Source organism: Alosa alosa, chromosome 19 (genome assembly GCF_017589495.1).
Source record: "Alosa alosa isolate M-15738 ecotype Scorff River chromosome 19, AALO_Geno_1.1, whole genome shotgun sequence".
NCBI classification, from domain to species: domain Eukaryota; kingdom Metazoa; phylum Chordata; class Actinopteri; order Clupeiformes; family Clupeidae; genus Alosa; species Alosa alosa.
This window is the reverse complement of record NC_063207.1, coordinates 19,939,308-19,957,943: the sequence shown is the minus strand read 5'-3', so window position 1 is coordinate 19,957,943 and position 18,636 is coordinate 19,939,308. Positions and strand designations below refer to the sequence as shown.

At 45.9% G+C, this 18,636-nt stretch overlaps 2 protein-coding genes across 2 annotated transcripts in view; both read left to right on the top strand.

The window, feature by feature from the left end:
- Window positions 1-11,179, top strand: part of scaf8 (SR-related CTD-associated factor 8) — a 33,458-nt gene extending 22,279 nt beyond the window's left edge. Inside the window, exons 5-20 of the mRNA XM_048227886.1 lie at window positions 119-275; window positions 735-862; window positions 1,096-1,272; window positions 2,396-2,475; window positions 2,711-2,831; window positions 2,969-3,100; window positions 3,270-3,379; window positions 3,914-4,107; window positions 5,280-5,380; window positions 5,709-5,822; window positions 6,043-6,199; window positions 7,544-7,674; window positions 8,348-8,489; window positions 8,595-8,657; window positions 9,622-9,906; window positions 10,188-11,179. Of these exons, the coding sequence (XP_048083843.1) occupies window positions 119-275; window positions 735-862; window positions 1,096-1,272; window positions 2,396-2,475; window positions 2,711-2,831; window positions 2,969-3,100; window positions 3,270-3,379; window positions 3,914-4,107; window positions 5,280-5,380; window positions 5,709-5,822; window positions 6,043-6,199; window positions 7,544-7,674; window positions 8,348-8,489; window positions 8,595-8,657; window positions 9,622-9,906; window positions 10,188-11,167 (3,072 nt within the window). The 3' untranslated portion in view covers window positions 11,168-11,179. The remainder of the gene's footprint in view (window positions 1-118; window positions 276-734; window positions 863-1,095; window positions 1,273-2,395; window positions 2,476-2,710; window positions 2,832-2,968; window positions 3,101-3,269; window positions 3,380-3,913; window positions 4,108-5,279; window positions 5,381-5,708; window positions 5,823-6,042; window positions 6,200-7,543; window positions 7,675-8,347; window positions 8,490-8,594; window positions 8,658-9,621; window positions 9,907-10,187) is intronic.
- A 755-nt stretch (window positions 11,180-11,934) lies between these two features.
- tiam2a (TIAM Rac1 associated GEF 2a) overlaps window positions 11,935-18,636 on the top strand; it is a 76,480-nt gene continuing 69,778 nt past the window's right edge. The window contains exon 1 of the mRNA XM_048227882.1: window positions 11,935-12,057. The gene's annotated coding sequence lies outside the window, so the exon portion shown is untranslated. The remainder of the gene's footprint in view (window positions 12,058-18,636) is intronic.

Sequence of the window (18,636 nt, the reverse complement as noted above, 5' to 3'; positions counted from 1 at the left end):
TATTTAGTCATCTTATGTTGATATATGTTAATAGTAGGCATAACTGGAGCTACGAACCATAAAACTATGAAAGGATTCCTGACTCATCTACCTGTGTGTGTGTTCCTGTGTCATGCAGAGTAAGATTGTCAGGGTCCTAAACTTGTGGCAGAAGAACCAAGTCTTCAAAAGTGACATCATCCAGCCTCTGCTGGATATGGCGGCTGGTCTGCCACCCCCCAGCGTCACACCAGTCACTTCCAGTTCTGCTGCGCCGGTCAACAGCACTACTCCTGGTAGGTGCACACACACTCAACATGTAGTAGCCAAAAAAAAGTTGTGGGTTCAATTCCCGGCTTCCACCGTTGTGGCCTTGAGCAAGGCACTTAACCCCAAGTTGCTCCGGGGACAATGGCCCTTGTAATGTAATTGAAATATGCAAGTTGCTTGGCATAGAAGCGTCTGCTGAAAAAAGAAAAGAATAAATGGAATCAATTGTGGTGGGCATCTGCACTGACAATTTCCCATCATCCTGGCAATAAACCCAACTCTGTGTCCCTGTACCCATCCTTAAGTGCTCACCCTTTCTTCCTTCACTTTGGTAGCAGTTAACAGGATCTCACTGAAAGCTATAGCTTTTAGTGGGGGTGGCATGCACATGATGTTGGTTTATAGTGCCACCTTGTGGTGAAATGGAAATGTGCTCCTTACTGATATATCAGTGAGTTCTCATCTCTTTTCCTTTCCTTCTTTAGGTACTCCTGCCACTCCAGCGACCCCTGCTAACATAGTGCAGAGTCTACCAGACTGGGCCGCACAGATATCCAACACGGATACGGTGGCTGCAGTGGCTCAAATTCTACAGAGCCCCCAGGGCCAACAGGTGAGCCTATGAGCTGAGAGATTGCACAGGCCATCTTTTAGTACAGTTTTTGTGATCCTTTTTTGAAACGATAACGAAGTGGCACATTGAAGTCACAGAAATCAACAATCAAATGAAATTAATTCTCTCCCAAAGAAACGGCTAATATAAAGCGAATATTAAAGGCAAAGGTGGAAATGTAACGTTGTTTGTCCCTGCTTAACACCCTCACTGCTTTTCCATCTGTTGTGTAGCTCCAGCAGCTTGTGCAGAGTCTGCAGATGCAGCAGCAGAAGCCGCAGCCGTCCCTGTTGCAGGCGCTGGACGCAGGCCTGGTGGTACAGCTACAGGCCCTCACCGCCCAGCTCACGGCCGCCGCCGCCGCCAACACACTCAACCCACTGGAGCAGCGGGTCTCCTCCTTCAACAAGGTGAGGGGGGCGAGGGAGGGGGAAGAGTGGACAGAGAGCGGGAGGGTTAAGGCATCAGTGAAGCCACAACAGGAAGGGAGACTAAGCATCGTGAAGGAAGGCGATAACAAAAAATGGGACATTTCAGTGGAGGCAAACAAAACAAAGAGGAGGGCATCAGAGGAGAGAGGCTGTGGAGGGAAGGGGAGACTAAGCATGCGTAGCGTAGCGTATAACAAAAATGTATTTGCTCAAACAGGACAGGGCGTGGAGGCAAACAAGAAGCAAAAGGTCATGTCGGAATAACAAAATGTCAGTGGAGTCAGTGGAGGCAAACAAGAAGCAAGAAACAGGTCATCATAAAAAGGAACAGAGAGTGAGGTTGCAGGAGGGGTTCTACAGAGTGATGTTGCATGGGGGGGGGTTCTACAGAGAGTGAGGTTGCAGGGGGGGTTCTACAGAGAGTGAGGTTGCAGGGGGTTTCTGCAGGGGGCTTCTACAGAGAGTGAGGTTGCAGGGGGGTTCTACAGAGAGTGGGGTTACAGGGGGGGTTCTACAGAGAGTGAGGGGTAAGAGGGAAGAGTGTACAGTGAGGGTGTAAGAAGGGGTGGAGAAGAGTGTACATAGAGTAAGGTGGGGGGGGGTGTACAGAGAGTGTGTGTGTGTGTGTGTGGCGGGGAGAAGAGTGTACAGAGAGTAAGGTGGGTGGGCAGGGGTGGAAGGAGTGAGTGTGTGTGTGTGGGGGGAGAAGAGTACAGAGAATAAGGGGGAAGAGTGTACAGGAGCAGGGTTGTCTGACCTGAGGGATGGAGATGGACAGAGGAAAATGCCATGTATTCACCATAGAGTGCCCGGCTAAGAGGGCATGTTAATTATTTTAAATACATTTCCGTGTGATGCAATATTGATGTGCCGCTCTGTATGACCTCAGGCCTTCTGTATGTGATATCGTTAACATGCATAATTCAAACAGGACAGAGGTTGAATAATTTCAGGCCCTCATACATATATTCCGCTTTATCAGAGGTCAGACATTCTGAGGGTGCTTATGTGCTTCAAGTTCAAGTCTTTGAGATGATTCTGCAGTTTTTCCCTAATAGCCCAGGATTTGGAATGTTTTGTAACTTTGTGGGTCTCTCCTCAGAAACTGTTGGGGCAGTTTGACTTTGGGAATGAAGCTGAGCGGCAAGAGGAGACGAAAAAGGAAACGGCGCAGCCTCAATTGTGAGTGCTGTCTGTATGAAAATGCTGTCTGTATGAAAATGCTGTCTGTATGAAAATGTTGTCTGTATAATAATGCTGTCTTGGCACTTTTCTGCCCTGCACGCTGACATTCCTGTGCAGACCTGTGCGTTGATTTGAAGTTGAACCTGCTGTAGCATACTGTATTTTTCCTCTCTAACTCATCCTTCTCTCCATCCTTCCATCTCTCTCTCTTTCTCTTTCTCTCTCTCTGCAGGCCCATGGTGTCTGAGTCCATCAACAGCTCCATCTTCCATCAGTTGGCTGAGCAGCTGCAGCAGCAGAATCTGGAGCAGTTCCAGAAGCAACTGCTGGAACACCAGCAGCATCAGCAGAAGGTTCGCAATAAAAACAACATTTACGAAACTGCTTTGTGTGTATCAAAATGTCTGTTTTTTGCCTGGTGCGATAAGACATTTATATTACTGTCGACATACAGTCCTTTACCATTACATTTCCCCCCCCTTTTCCACAGACTATGTCGATGGAGAGTCAAGAATCCCTGTATGGCCCAGATAACACATCCACGCCCACACAGGGCGGCAGCCAACTCCAGCTACCGGAGACAGACTCCAAGATGGATGACTCCATAGACAACCAGCAGCAGGCATGTGACCTCTCTGTCCTTCCTCTTGACTCTAATTATGAAAGACTAACAGCTAGTGCTCCTGATACCATGATGTAAGGTGCCAAATGAAAGCGTTTTTTTTTTTTTTTTATGTTGGGCCAGGATGGTTGGTGATGGTTGGTTCATGGTGATGCATTTGTGCCTGTAGGACATGGACATAGATGAGGGGCAAGACACTATGGACGAGGAGATGTTTGAGACCGATGAGAAGAAGACCAGTGGCACACGCTCCAGGTCTCGCTCCAGGTCTCGCTCCAGGTGAGACACGTGGGATCAATTATTGGGACCACAATGGCTACTATGCTGACTTTTTCCACATTTTTCTCTTTTACTGTGATAACAGCCTTTTTAATGTGCTGTGATGTCCCTTATTGTTTTTGTTGTTATGGAACATTCATTCAGTTGGTTCCTTCTAGGGATGCACCGATATATCGGCCAACATCGGTATCGACCAATATCGGCCTTATTCACTGATAACGGCTATCAGCAAATTTATATGGCTTTTACCAATGGCAGTTTCTGATTTGTTATTTTGCATCAATTCTGCAAAAGCTAAATGTTGTGCTATGAAGCCCTAAAAGACGTGAAAATGGTTCAGGTATTTTCTTCTATGAATATTTGTTGTTATAATTAACAACAAAAACCCAGTAAACAAACAAAGAAAATTTGTTATTAAAATTGTTATTTTATGCATCGGTATCGGCCCAGAATTTCACAACTGGTGCATCCCTAGTTCCTTCTACAGCACACATGTTCTGAAATCGCACCGCTGAGCTGTAATCTCCCCCCTAGATCTCCCCGCAAAAGACGGTCAAGGTCACGCTCTGGGTCTCGGAAGCGAAAACACCGCAAGCGCTCCCGCTCCCGGTCACGAGACCGCAAGAGGAAGTCCTCACGCTCCTATTCCAGTGAACGCCGCGCACGAGAGCGAGAAAAAGAGCGACAGAAGAAGGGGCTCCCTCCCATACGCTCCAAATTCCTCAGTGGTAGGCACACTTTATCAGTCAGGAGTGCATCCAAATGTCTGATGTCTTTGTTTTTTTATGTGTGTGTGAGTGTGTAAATCAACACAGTTGATAAAAAAAATCCTGTAATACTGTAGATCAGTGATTCTCAGTGAGTCACAAACCCCCAGCATAATGAAGTTGGCAGCCCACCACCTTGACCTCTACCTGCATGCTCCCAGCACTTTAGTCAGTCAGAATGATAAATTCTATATAGTGTTTCCCACAGAATTGAATTCTATTTGTGGTGGTAGGTTTGCAGAATTAACTCGAATGCAACAGCTTTTAACAAATTACTGCAGCGCAGTTATGATTCTAAACAGATTTAAGCCCAATGTGGTACAATCAGGAAAATCATTGTGTGGTGGTCAATGTTGATATTGTGGTGGGCCGCCACAAATAAGTCAATGTACGGGAAACACTGCTATATTGCCTTTACTTCTGGGCTTTTAGATTAGGTTAAGATTGGAGTGTTGACTTGGTACAATGTTACTTGTTTTCTGAGAAGCCTTCTCCATTTTTTACTTTACCAGCGATCACAGGTGTTATGTAAGACAAATGTTATATCATAACAGCCATTCCTGACTATACACAACAATGCACAGCTAATGTATGTGTATGTTGATCTATAAGTTTTAGTGCACAAAGTCTGCAATATTACTATTGCCAGTTTACGGCATAACTAAGGCCAGATTGCCAAGACTGCCTGGTATGACCAACAATGCTTTTTGTATGCATGTGTGGTAATTGAAATTAAACACAATGGATGAAAAGTGATTGGTTCATGTAGAACCCATCATGTATTTTTTCACACAATCTGGCAACCCCCAGAAATTCTCACAACCCCCATGTTGAGAACCACTGCTTCAGATTAGGCTTCTGATCATCTCTGAGATGTCCCACATGCACTCTGTCTCTTAGATCTTTGCCAGAGTCTCAGTGACCTTTTGGTTTCTCTAAACATGTCTATTGGTGTAAGCCACTGTGCTTCCTCCGATCATGTTCTCAACATGTCCGATAGTGTTTATGTGCCTTCGCCCTTAATAATGACAACCTCTCTCTCTCTCTCTCTCTCTCTCTCTCTCTCTCTCTCTCTCTCTCTCTCTCTCTCTCTCTCTCTCTCTCTCTCTCTCTCTCTCTCTCTCTCTCATCAGTTTGCAGCACTACTCTCTGGGTGGGCCAAGTGGACAAGAAGGCCACACAGCAGGACCTCACCAACCTGTTCGAGGAGTTTGGTCAAATTGAATCAATCAATGTGAGTGCTAAGTCTGTCCTGACCCCCCCTCTCTGTCATTTGGGTCTGTGTGTGGCACCATCTATCTAACCCTGCACCCTGTGCTGCTCACCGCTCTCAGACCTCACTGTCAGGCTTGAATAAATCACGTTTTTTTTTTTTTTTCTTTTCTGCCGCTGTTGTTTTCTTTTCACATTTGAAACTAGTGTCTCACAGTCCAGTCCAGTCTTTTTTAGCCTCTTGTAGCACAAAGACGGCAGACATCATAGTCTCGTTTCTTTGACCCGCCCCCCACTTGTATCGGTTTTGACACATGTCAGCTCATTTTCCTTTCTGGGTGTCTCTACAGATGATTCCCCCCAGGGGCTGTGCCTACATCTGCATGGTGCACAGACAGGATGCCTACCGTGCACGACAGAAGCTCAGCACCGGCTCCTTCAAGATTGGTTCCAAGGTCATCAAGGTACGTGCATACAAGCATGTCATCGTGTCATGTGAATGTCACCGGAATCATGTTTGTCATTTGTAATGCTATCCCATAGGTTCAGATGTTCTCAAGATATCCATATTCACATCAGCCCTCCTCGCCTGTCTGTTGGCTATTTTTACTTGTATCTCACTAATGCACTCTACTGTCTTGGCTAATGGAACACATTGTCCATTTCTCTTCTATTTCCTGTCAGATTGCATGGGCACTCAATAAGGGTGTGAAGCAGGAATATAAACAGTTCTGGGATGTGGACCTTGGCGTTACCTACATCCCTTGGGAAAAAGTCAAGCTTGATGACCTGGAAGGCTTTGCTGAAGGAGGAATGATTGATCAAGAAACCGTTAATAGTGGTAAGAGCAAATCAAATGTGTAACAATAACTATTTAACATAGATACAGGCAAATAACCCAAGCACATTTCATGTAGTCTGTCAGTGAGGCCAATTGTCATGGTATTGATGGTAATTTTGATACCACAGATGAATGAAGACCCAGTCAGACCAATGGTAGGAAAAATCAGGAACAGTTTTACTTAGTGTTGCGCATCAAGGGAGAGACAGCATGACTTCACCTAAAGATCCACCAGCTGCTCTAACTAGACATGGAAATAGTTAGGGTTTGAGTATCCTTCCAGGCTGACGGGAGATGCAGTTGGCCATCACATCCCACGTGGACTACACTGAATCAGGCTTTGATTAGTGGCAACCTGGCAATCTGAAGCAGATAGTTACTGTTACAGCGATGTAGAACAGTGAAACTCTAAAACAGTGAAAGTCTTAATTTCCCCTCTTATCTCTAAACACATAGCCACACATAGATATAGGCAGGGACAGGATACAAGGATACAAGGAAGTTTATTGTCACATGCATATAGTTACTGGAAGTAAGAAATGCAGTGAAATTATGTCTGGTGTCAGCCTATTTGTGCATTAAATGGGGGTAAAGAGTGCAGTAGAAGAGGGGTTTAGTAGATTAAGTGGCAAGGGGCTGCATAAAAAGGTGGGGGAGGATTGGGATTGGGTGGGGGGCACCAACAAGGAGCACCAAAGAGCAACAGGGCAAGGAAAAACTCCCTTACCAAGGAAGAAACCTTGGGCAGATCCACGGCTCAAGGGGGCTAACCCAACTGCCAGGGGTCTTGGTGTGTGTGTTGGGGGATGACAGGGAGATGGGATAGTGTGCTGTGTATGTGGGGGAGAGGGCAGTGTGCAATATGTGTGTTGGGGAAGCTTCCTCATGAGACAATGTGCTGTGTATTGGGGGGGGGGGGGCAGTGTGCTGTAAGTATGTTGGGGATGTGTGTTGGAGAAGCTTCCTGATGAAATAATGTGCTGTGTATGGGGGCAGGGACTTACTATTGCATGACTGCATGTATGTACTGTATGTATGTGAGTGATGACCGTGAAGATGTGTGTGTGGGCGGGAGGGGAGTGGAGCAGTGTGTGTGTGTGTGTGTGTGTGTAGTGTGTGTGTGTGGGCAGTGTGCTGTAAGTATGTTGGGGATGTGTGTTGGAGAAGCTTCCTGATGAAATAATCTCAGGACAGTACAGGAACAGAATGAAATAAGTCATCTCATGTAGAAGAATACATAACAGAAACATTAGGACATAAACCACTTATGAATATAAAAACCTTCAAGTTCTGAATCCAATACTCTGAAGTTGTCGGGGCTAATTGTTGACGTTCCAATTGCAGACTGGGAGGCTCAGAAGAATGCCGAGGCAGCCAAGGAGACACAGAGCCAGGCTGCCGCAGCTGAGGCCAGTGTTGTCACTAACGCCCAGAGCGAGGCCTACGCCCAACCCGTCACCATGATGCCTGTACAGGTGTGTGTGTGTGCGTGCACATTTGTGTTTGTTAATGTAATTGTCAAGGCAACTTAGTGCAGTGCCTTTTTTCCTCCCCTTCAAACATGGTATATGAGGGCTTTCTTGTGTGTTAGCAATAATAGAGACGGTGTTGTGTTAATGGCTTTTTCAAACCCTCCTTCTCTGCCACACCATAGCAGGCACTTCCTGCCTCTAACAACAAACCCCCCACCACCACCACCACACATATACACAATCACACTCAGGGTGTGTTGAAGTATCCCCACTGTGTTTGTTTGCTAAGCAGGAAACGTACAACCAATTCTCTGCCTGCCTGTCTAGTCTAGCGTGTTTATATTAGTGCTGAAAGTCTTTTGGGTGTCTCAGCTACCCCCTGCTGCCCAGCCCATCAGAGTTTATTATCCAGTGAGGGAAACGAGTCGCTCTGTCTCAGACTGCTTTGTTTGTTTGTCTATCGAGCTCTGATTATCCAAAGTAGATTATCTCGCCACCTTGGTCTGTTTACTCATGTCCTACTTGGCGTTGTGAAAATGTACATAAAGGAACATGATCCCCACTTGGTTGTCAGAGGTCACACTGTTGATTAGAGACCACACTAGAGGCAGTTTTTTTTTCCACAAACAAATGAAATGGAGGGTGAATAAATAGGACTCTCGTGTCTCTGTTCCAGATCCCCGTGGCACAGTCTGCTGTCCCTGCGGTAGGCCTGGTGCCGCCTTCGTTTCCGGTTACCATGGCGATGCCCCCGCCTGGCTTTGGTCCTCCTCCGCCTTTCATGAGAGCAGGCTTCAACGCCTCTCAGCCTCCACCAGGTTAGCATCAAGAGAAGAAAAAAGATCTGATTCTGTAATTGTGTTGTCACTCTCCGTGCCGCAAGTGAGGTCCCTAATGTTGTTTTTTTTGTCCTGTCTTCACAGGATTCATGCCTCCAGGAGTTGCTCAGACCACTGTGGGGACTGGTCTCCAATCAGCCGCAGCATGTATGTCTGACATACCATAATATTCAGTTACATTTATTCATTTAGCAGATACTTTTATCCAAAGTGACTTACAGAAATAACGGATTAACACTAAAGCCACACTGCAGGAGGCCTTGGGTAACAACAGCTAATACTACACCAATAAGTACTACTACTACTACCAGAGGACAAGAATGCAGCTAATACTACACCAATAAGTACTACTTCTACTACCAGAGGACAAGAATGCAGCTAATACTACACCAATAAGTACTACTTCTACTACCAGAGGACAAGAATGCAGCTAATACTACACCAATAAGTACTACTTCTACTACCAGAGGACAAGAATGCGGAAAGTTTAAGGACTAGTCAAGAATATTCAAAGGAGAAAGTGGAAGAAGAAGAAGAAGAAGGGGTAGATGAGGGGAGAGAACATCTCGGCTCGCATTTAAAACTTGTTCTTATTGGTTGTGCAGTCACAATTTAACACTACCATAACGCATCCTCACATTCACACTATTCCTCATGGAAATAAAAGGGCGGGCGATGGTGGCGCAGTGGCTAAGGAGCTGAAAAGCCTGAAAAGTTCCACCGTTGTGCCCCTTGAGCAAGGCACTTAACCCAGAGTTGCTCTAGGGACAGTGGCCCTTGCAATGCAATTGACATATGTAAAGCCATCCTTACACCAGAAGACTTTGACAAGATTTGTGAAAGATTCTTGAAAGATTGGAGTCTTTTATCTAATGCCCCTCATTCATCCTTTACTCAAAAGACTACAATCAAGAATCTTCCCCAAATCTTGTCAAAGTCTTCTGATGCATGGGTAGCATAAGTCACTTTGGATAGAAGTGTCTGCTAAATGAATACATGGAGATTATAGCATAGATGCTCAGGCATGTTTCTCTGTTGCATTGTGTCAAGCCTTTTCATCTCACGTGTGTGATGCATTCTCAAGAGATTTTCCTCATTCTCTCTCTTGCAGCACTAGTGCAGCCTTCCATGTCTGGCACACAGGAGAGCAGTAAGGACTCTCTGTACGGAGCTATGCTCCCCCAGGCTGGCTTCTTGCCTCAGGGCATCCCTGGAGTCTACAACCCTTTGGGAGTCCAGCAGCAGCAGCAGCAGCAGCAACAACAACAACAGCAGCTGCAGCAGCAGCAGCAACAGCAACAACAACATCAACAGCAGCAGCAGCAGGGAGGCATGGAAAAAGCACAGCAGCCTTCAGAGGGCATGGACGCCGGAAGTGCAGAGCTCACACTGCAAGGTCAGATAGAACTCCTGCTGTGGGTTATGACACTCTCCAGACATTGCTTATATATTAGCAAAACATTTGCATGTTCCTGTATAATAATCTAGAGGAAAATAGAGGCATCATAGGACTGTGTCAGTTTTATTGGGTATAGAAGGACAACCATGTCCGAATGAAAATGACAGATGGAAACTAAATAAACCTGATGTAAACCTTGTGGGGAATGGATGCTCTGCAAGAATCGTCTGTTTTGAGTTCTGCTTTTCTGTAACACGTGTGTCTGTCTGCTTTACCAGGGATGCATAACGCGGTGCGCAGCGGCATGGGTCTGCTTGGCATGCACCCCTCGACAGCTCTTGGCCATCAGCTCACAGGCCAGAGGATGCCTGGCCTTCTGCCCTTGGAGCTCCGGCCCAATCTCCTTCAGGGTGCCAATGCCCGCTTTCCACTGCTCATGCAACAAGGCCTTTCCCACCAGGCCAGCCTGCTGGACGCCTCCCTCCAGGCGCAAGTCCAGGCACAGGCCCAAGCCCAAGCTCGTCTACGGGCCCCCTTCCAGCAGATGGAGGCCTTCAGCAGGGCCTCTAACACCCCAGCTGCTAGCACAGACAAGCCTGAGGAGGAGGCCCCAAGCAGGGCAGAGGGCAACGCTCAGCAGGACGGAGACCAGGACTACCGCTTCCCCCCGCCAGAGAAGAAACAGAGCACCGGCCTGCTAAGGACCCCCCCACCCGAGATGCGGGAGCCGGCCACCACCAGACCCCCACTCCTGGAGAGACCTCCACGACCCTCGCTTCTAGGGGACGGTCGCAAAGAAGCCCTGGCCGGAGGCTTCCGAGGCGAAAGCCGTTGGGGGCCACCCAGAGGAGACTTTGACGAGCGGGACATACGGGGGTCCACGACGGGGACCCCCAAGGGTTTCCAGGAAGAACGGCCGATGGCCAACTTCCCTAACCGCTTCGAGATGCGTAGTGGAGGAGCAACGGCAGCAGCAGGAGCCTCAGCGTCTGCTGCTGCAGGAGGAGGAGGAGGAGGAGGAGGAGGTGGTGCTAGTGGGGCAGGATCTGCAGCAGGAGGTCCTGCCTGGAATAGAGGAGGTCCTGCCTTCAACGCAGATGTCCACAAAGACTTTGATGACAGGCGGCGACCGTGGGAAAGGCAGAGGGACCGTGACGAGCGAGAGCGAGACTTTGACTTCCGAAGGGAGATGAACGGCAACCGGCACAGCAGAGAGAGGGATCGGGAGCGCGAACGGGAGAGGGACAGGGACCCTTGAGAGGGCCCGAGACGGGACAAGGGCGAGATGCATAACCTTGATCCCGGGACCGAAACGAGAGACAGAAGTGGGAGGGGGACGGGATCGAGATGCGTGACCATGAGGCTGGCGAGAGAGGGATGAGGCCGGAAGCGAAGCGGTGGTGGAGGTGGGTGGACCCCTCTTGCCCCTCTTATCCAACCTCAAGCCCCAAACCAGCCCTTGCTACCCCTCCCACAGCCCCAGCTCGGGTCTGCGCCTCGATCTCTGCTCCCCGATCCCAGGCCTCCTCTTCTCCCTGATCCCCGCCCTCCCATTCTGCCTGAGCCTCGGCCACCTTTGCTGCCTGTCCCAACAGTTCAAATGCAGCCAGACCACAAGCCAGAGCTCAAAGTAGAGCTCAAACCAGACCCCAAGCCAGAGCTTAACCTCGAGCCCAAACTGGAACCCACGTTGGAACCTAAACCAGAGCTGAGCCCCGAGCCTAGCCCCCAGCCTAGCCCCGAACCTAGCCCAGAACCTAGCCCCGAACCCAAATCGGAGCCTGAACCAGAGCCCTTACCTGAATCCCCACCAGTAACCAGCAATGCTGAGGAGGAGACAGCAGAGCCACAGACCCCAGAGTCTTCTACTCCATGTATGAATGGTGAAGAGACTGACATGGGGCCCACCGAAGATTTTGCCCCAGACCTCGCAACCCCACCAGCTTGCAGCTTTACGCCCAGTCCTACTCAGTCACCATCCCCCTCCCCGATCCCGGACGAGCCCCCTGAACAAGGGAATGTCCCGGCTAAACTCAGCCCCCCTGTGGTGGACACTGACAGTGAACAAAGTGGGTCGATGGAGGATGCTGAGACAGAGCCAGTGCTAGAGAAAACAGACACTGAGGGGACATAATCATCACTCAGTAGGTAACGATCATTTTGTAAAGTTGTCATCTCTGTACTCGTTTTAAGTGGCCCTACACAGAATCGCCACAAAGTTAACACACGCTGTCTTGACACCTAACAAATGATTTTATTCACTATGATGGCGAACGTCCTAGATGGCTCACGATAGAGGAATAAAGGGTAGGTAATGTTTTTTTTTTTGTTGTTGTTTTGTTCTGTTTTATATTTTATTTGGTTTTAAATGCAATTCCACTACTTTTTAAGCTAGGTTTCTTTTGTTGAAATTGCTTGCCAAAATGTTTTAGCATAATGTAAATTGGGTGGGGCGAGAGCTTTGACCTTCCTATGGAAGAGAGTACGAAACCTGGCTTTTCCCAATCGATGGCTGAATACTTGAAAACAGTGGTTGCTGGCCTATTTCTCTCCTCTGTTTTAAAAAGAAAAAACATACTGCTGCAAAGTTTGATGAATGCCTCTGTGGTGTCCTTGCTTCTTGTCTCTTAAGCAGAATATATATGAATATATATCTACTCACACACATACATACATGCATACATACACAGCAAATCAGTGAGAACAGTACAAGTCTAGTTGCTTTGAAGAGGAACCTTAAGAAAAAAAAAATGAAATATGATGTTACCCCATGTTAAATGTCTGTGATTTTATTCATCATATTGCAGTGATTTCAATAATTAAGCCGAAAAAAAAGTCGTATAAAGGAAAAATGGATGTTGGGTACATTTTGTTTTTAGTTGAAAATAAACATGCTCTGTTTGTTAAAAAATGCTTTAGGACTGTATTTTCTCTGGAGGAATGCTTCTTTTGCACACAGATCATGAGATCACAAAGTTATTGTCGGGGGGTTGAAAGGATGAGAAAACCGAGGTGTGCTGCTTTTTGATCGTTCTTGCCTTGTGTCTTCTATTTTCTCTAAGTCTCCTCGTCTGAAAGATGTTTGCTCAGGCATGAGTTTCTGAAGCCTACAGGCCAAGTTTGCTTCTGCTGAAAGAAGTTAGGTGATTTATTTTTTGGCAGCTACTTAAACTGCTGTGTGGGATGGACGCTAGGCCTACATGGTTTAAAAATAGTCTTTATGTGGTCTGATCATAGCCATTCATCTGAATGTGTCCAAGCCTCCCAAAATTCCCATAATTTCTATTTAGATACTGTTGGCTTGCTATAGTTCATGGCAGTAGGGCAGAGCTGTCAACATCAGTAACCAGCTTGCACTCAAGAGTCCTCAATAAGGTCACATCTGACCGGTTTCTTTTTGGCACTTTTAACTATATGTTTTACGTTACATTTAAATTGGACTGTATTAACTTTAATCTCTTGCCAAGCTGTGGTTATGAAAAAGCTTTTGTTTTTCTCTGATTACTTCTGTGATGATAATTCTTATACCAACCAAAACTTAGGCTCACAAAAACACACTTCAAGCTCCAAGACAAATGCCATGTCATAGCCTCATTATGCAAAAACATGTTATTCTAAAGTCGCTTTGGATAAATGCGTTTGCCAAAGGATTAAATGTAAATGTAAAAACCAGTCCAGTTTTTATGCAGAAAAATGAGGATAAAGGGTGAAATTTGTAAAGGAAAGAACTTCATTGTTTTCTCATGATAGATGCATGCAAATACTTATCACAGCTATAAAAACAGAATAACCAGGCATGTAGGAAATTTCACCCAATTAATGCTGCATGTAATAATATGATTATGTGAAAATTCAAAGATTATCTATTAATGCACCACGCATACTAACCATTAATAAATTATGTAGATTTTCATATACATATGACATTAGCTGACAAGAATTGTAGTCAGTTGCAAGTCCAAAGCTGAAATTAAAAGATAAGAGACAAATAATTTATGTTTACGCACAAATCATGTCGATGTTACACTATCAAAAACACTACCTCATCACATTTTTTTAAATAATTTTAACAAATAATTTATGTTTACGCACAAATCATGTCAATGTTACACTATCAAAAACACAACCTCATCACATTTTTTATACTAACAAAAAAAATAATGTTAATCATTGTCACATTTTCATATACAAAATGAAGTATAAAATAGTATGTACTTCAAACTCACATCTGCTGCGATGGAATTTTAAGTTCACATTTGCATCACAAAAATAATCACAACATTCCGCCTGAAAGCGGCCCTTTTCACCTGTGACTTATAACGATGTATTTTACGGGGCTTGAGGAGGCCAGTCACTCTGAAGTCGATCTGAGGAGACCGCTCATCTGACCATCTGGTGAGGGCTCGGCACACAACACAACAAAGGTGGGCTGGTAGCCAGCACGGGTGGGGGATTTTGGGAGCATATACAGGGACGCTGTAATGCTCTCCTTCCAGAGTACTGACGCTTCAGGAGTGCTTACTAAGCACCAGCCCTGTTAAAAAAAAAAAAAAAAAAGAAAGGAAGCGACGAGTGCACCATTCTGCAGTTTGGCCTGCCTAGCATCTTGGCCTTGGTCTCGGCATATGCCAACTGCAGCGAGAGAGGATCTGTTCTTGCCTCAGGGCTGTAAATAACATTCATAGCGGACAGAGATAAAGGAAACTTGCGCTCGTCTTGTTTTCATCCCTTTGTCCTCAGCAGCATGATCCCACAAATGTTGATTTAGATCACATTGTCCTGTTTCGGACAACACTCAAGTGGGTTGGCAGCTTTTTACAGTATAATAGACTCGCACAGTCTTTGAGCCCCACAAGCAGTGACAGACTGGTTTCTGAGGCATGCTGCTTTACGAGCTTTCTTCACGCAATGCATTCAACCATTTTTTTTTAGCATCTGGCAGCAGCATGCCTTCTAGATCTAGAGAGGATCCAGCTTTCTACATCGCACAGATTGCCCAACCACCGCCCAATCCTCATTAAAAACCACTACCAGTCTTGCCAATAGTGCAGGAGTAGTATACGCAGGAGAGCAACAGATCTTTTTTCCCCCACTGAACAAAGTTGCCATTTGAACCAGTCCCATCTAGCAAAGAAAGTGACTTGTGAATCCATCACATCGTGTGGATGTGACCGATTAGGAAAAGTCCACCCGCAAGGGTGTCACAAGTCCACCCGCAAGGGTGTCACAAGTCCACCCTAGTGCTAAGTCTCTGTCTACCGGAGAGTAGTAGGGCTTTTTTTGGACTGGCATTCCCGCAGTCCTCATGCAAACCCAGGCACAAGCCATAAATCCAGGCAATTCATACCACACACAAACAAATTCGCGCTCTTGTCAGGCCCCAAGGGGCACCATAGTTGTGCTGATCCTTTATTGTCGTGGCATGAACCCCCAGTGGAATGTTCACACAGATCCGGAGTTCATTACGTACCAGCTGTGGCCAGGTGGAGATGATTAGTCATCCGAGCAGTGAGTTCTACATTCTAAACTACACCATGCTGGCTTTAGATTGAGCTTCGCCTAATGAGCTTGTGCTGAAATTATCATCAAATCATAATCAAGCCTCCTGTAGAGTCGTTCAAGCACAAATCCAACACTGTGCTCTTCAATTTGTAAGTCATTTTAATAAAATTGTTAGAGGAATACACAATCAGTCTCTGAGTAGTTGCACAGAGTTCTATCAAGTCTGACGCACTACTCTAAACACAAGTGCTCCAAAGAGCCTGTAGAGGGCAGTGTGGCTCTGCTGGAGTGGTTATCCAGGGTATTTGCCAAATGACGGGTGGAGGGTTATTCAGTCGTCTTTTTCTCAAAGAGCATCCACGCGCTGCGGTGCCCGAAATGAGCGAAGCTGACAGTGCCCATGCGTTTAACAGACGCTTAGACTCTGAAGCAGCCTGGACATAAAACTGCCTGACGTGATGCTCGCAAAGCATCCATAGAATATGTTATAGCAGTTCTGTCATTGTGAACATTTTTTTCCTTTCGGCTGTGACTAAGCCTTTCCATAGGTCTCTTAAACCCAAATATGAATGATAAGGTACAGTTTAATGCAAACTCTGCAATAATACAGAGCACAACTCCTGCTCAACTCTAATTGTCTTTTGTTCAGAAAAGTGATGGGAAATAGTATGGAAGACGGAACGTATCTCCACTCTTACTTGCTTTCTCTATTCCCCTCCATCACGGCCTGGTCGCTCTCTCTGTAATTAGTCTGCGGAGAGATTCTGTGAAATTCTGCTGCATCTGGAGGAAGGCCAACCAAGGAGCTCTTTTATCAGTATTAGCAGACTCCCAGGGGCCGGAGGATGCATGAGAGAGTTCTGCTCCCTCGGAATTGGGTTCGGGCACAGGGTCACAGCCATTCAGAAGTGCATTTCGAGGCTCCTTGAGCTGCGCACTACTGGGAGATTCTTAGCAGAGTCCCCTGTCCAGAATTACTATTATTATGTTTCCCGCAAATAGCACTTAGTAGATTGCGTAGATGCAAATCTGTGAAATTCTGTACCCAGCTGTCTTCACCTGACAATCTATCAGGGAGTGAAGTCAGGTGCTGCAATATATTGGCCCAATCCCAAAGTTCGGACTCAGACTCACAGACTTTGCTGCACGCTCTCGCGAAATTCATGAGGGCTTAGGGCTGTTCCGCATTTCCAAGGGCGTTAGGGTTTGAGTACACACTTACCGAGTCCTTTTCATTAGTCTGCATCAGTGCAGACTTCACCAAAGGGAATTACCCACAGTTCAACACGTTGTGATCATAGGGAAATCCGGAAATTACATCTTTGTTATTTAACGTCGCCAAGGGAACATGTGATCTCGTGAAGTGCCGTCCAAATCCCATCTATACCCATCTGAGCCCATGTGGCCTCACACACTCCCTCACTTAGCACCTGAGATCAATTAAGTCTGTGAGTCTTTAGTCCTTAGTCCTCAGGGCTCACTTTGGGATTGGGCCATTGTCCTGATTGTGGTCCCATGATCCCTTATTACCCCCTTGGAGTGTCAGTGCAGAGCTTGAAAAGCAGACAAGATTGTGACTGGGAGCATGGCCCTACGTATGACCTTATGACACTCCCTGACCTGTCCCCTTAATTTGTCACATGGGCAGACACTTCACTTTGGGTTTCACTGAATTCTGTCTGCCACAATTAGGTCTCTGTGATGTGTTGTGTATGTGTGTGTGAGTGATTCAATCAGCTTTAGACCTGAGGGTAAGGATGGCTAATGAGCAAAATACATGAACATGTTCCTCCTGTTCAAGCTCTCAGGCAACACTGTGCCAGTATTCATTGTGTAAGATGGGATCAGAGTTCATCCATTCATTTGCCAAATGGCACAGAAGTTTGTTGAGCGGTATGTGTCCATTGCCCTGAAGTGGCCAAAGTCTATGTTGGGCACAATTTGAATAATGCCCTAGTGCCATCTAACACAATAACTGGAATTTCACAGAATATCAATAATAAACACCATTCAAACTGACTGTCACAGTAAAACGGTCATTGTTAATTCCACAGGCACGATAAACGTGTAATTTTTAATTTATTGTAGAGTGATTTATTCAAGCCATGTACAGAGACTAAAATGTTCATTGTAATCTTCACTGTTAAGATATGACTATACTTGTCATGGGACTGGGAGCATGGATCTCATATCTAAACGGATATAGGCCTCTCCTCAAATTCTTCTACCACAATTTCACTGAATTCCACACAGTGTACTTTTCTTTCACCTGCGCTCATATTGATCACAGTGCAGTTTTAGACAGCTAGCTATTGAACCAATTTAAAAGTAAGTCGGAATCATTATACACTTTCTTGGTAATGTGTCCACATTTGGTTCTTGTCATGGGTAGCTCAAATGATAATGTACTGGACAACATACAGATCATATACAGACAGCACACTGATAATATAAAATATATAAATGTACATTATACATTACATGAGTGAAAGTTATATAACACTGGGTATTGCTGGATCTAGAACTCACTCTTATCGCATAAGCATGTCACAAGTAAAGCTTAGGGCTCTACAGCCCTATATGACCCCTAAAGTTCAATTATTTAGTACAAGGCTTTCTGGGACAGTGGCCCAGACAGTATTGGTATTGGTAGCCAGATAGAAGACCTACTGGGTTGGGTTTTCAGAGCATCACAACATTCAGATTACAGGACGGTATACAGCTTGGCCTGTGGATATATCAATCAAAACACTAGAGAACAAAACGAGGCTATGATTCACAACACTAGTGCAAAAAGAAGCTAATGGTTGTTCGTTTCCAATTAAACCTTTTTAAGCCATATTTTTTTTCTTCATTTGTTTTACTTAAGTCAATATTCGGTCGTGCGTCATGACGAGCTTGTTTCCCAAGACTGGCTTACATGTAGGTAGAGCACCAACTATTTTTCTCATAGCTTCACACGATGAGTAACACACCGCCTCGAGGCATGACACCTGGTTTAGCATCCTGATGACATAAGTGATTTCACTTTTTCCACTTAGGGATCAGAGTCTGCCCCACTCATGGCCGTCCTGTCTCCAGTGCATTTGTTTTAAACAGATGTACACGACTCACCATTAGCCTCGAGGGCTGCCTTGTTTTCTGTTTGTTTTCTCAGTCGCAACCCCTGCTTGTTTAAAGACGTGACCCATCAGACATGCACAAACACACTTTCCTAACACACAC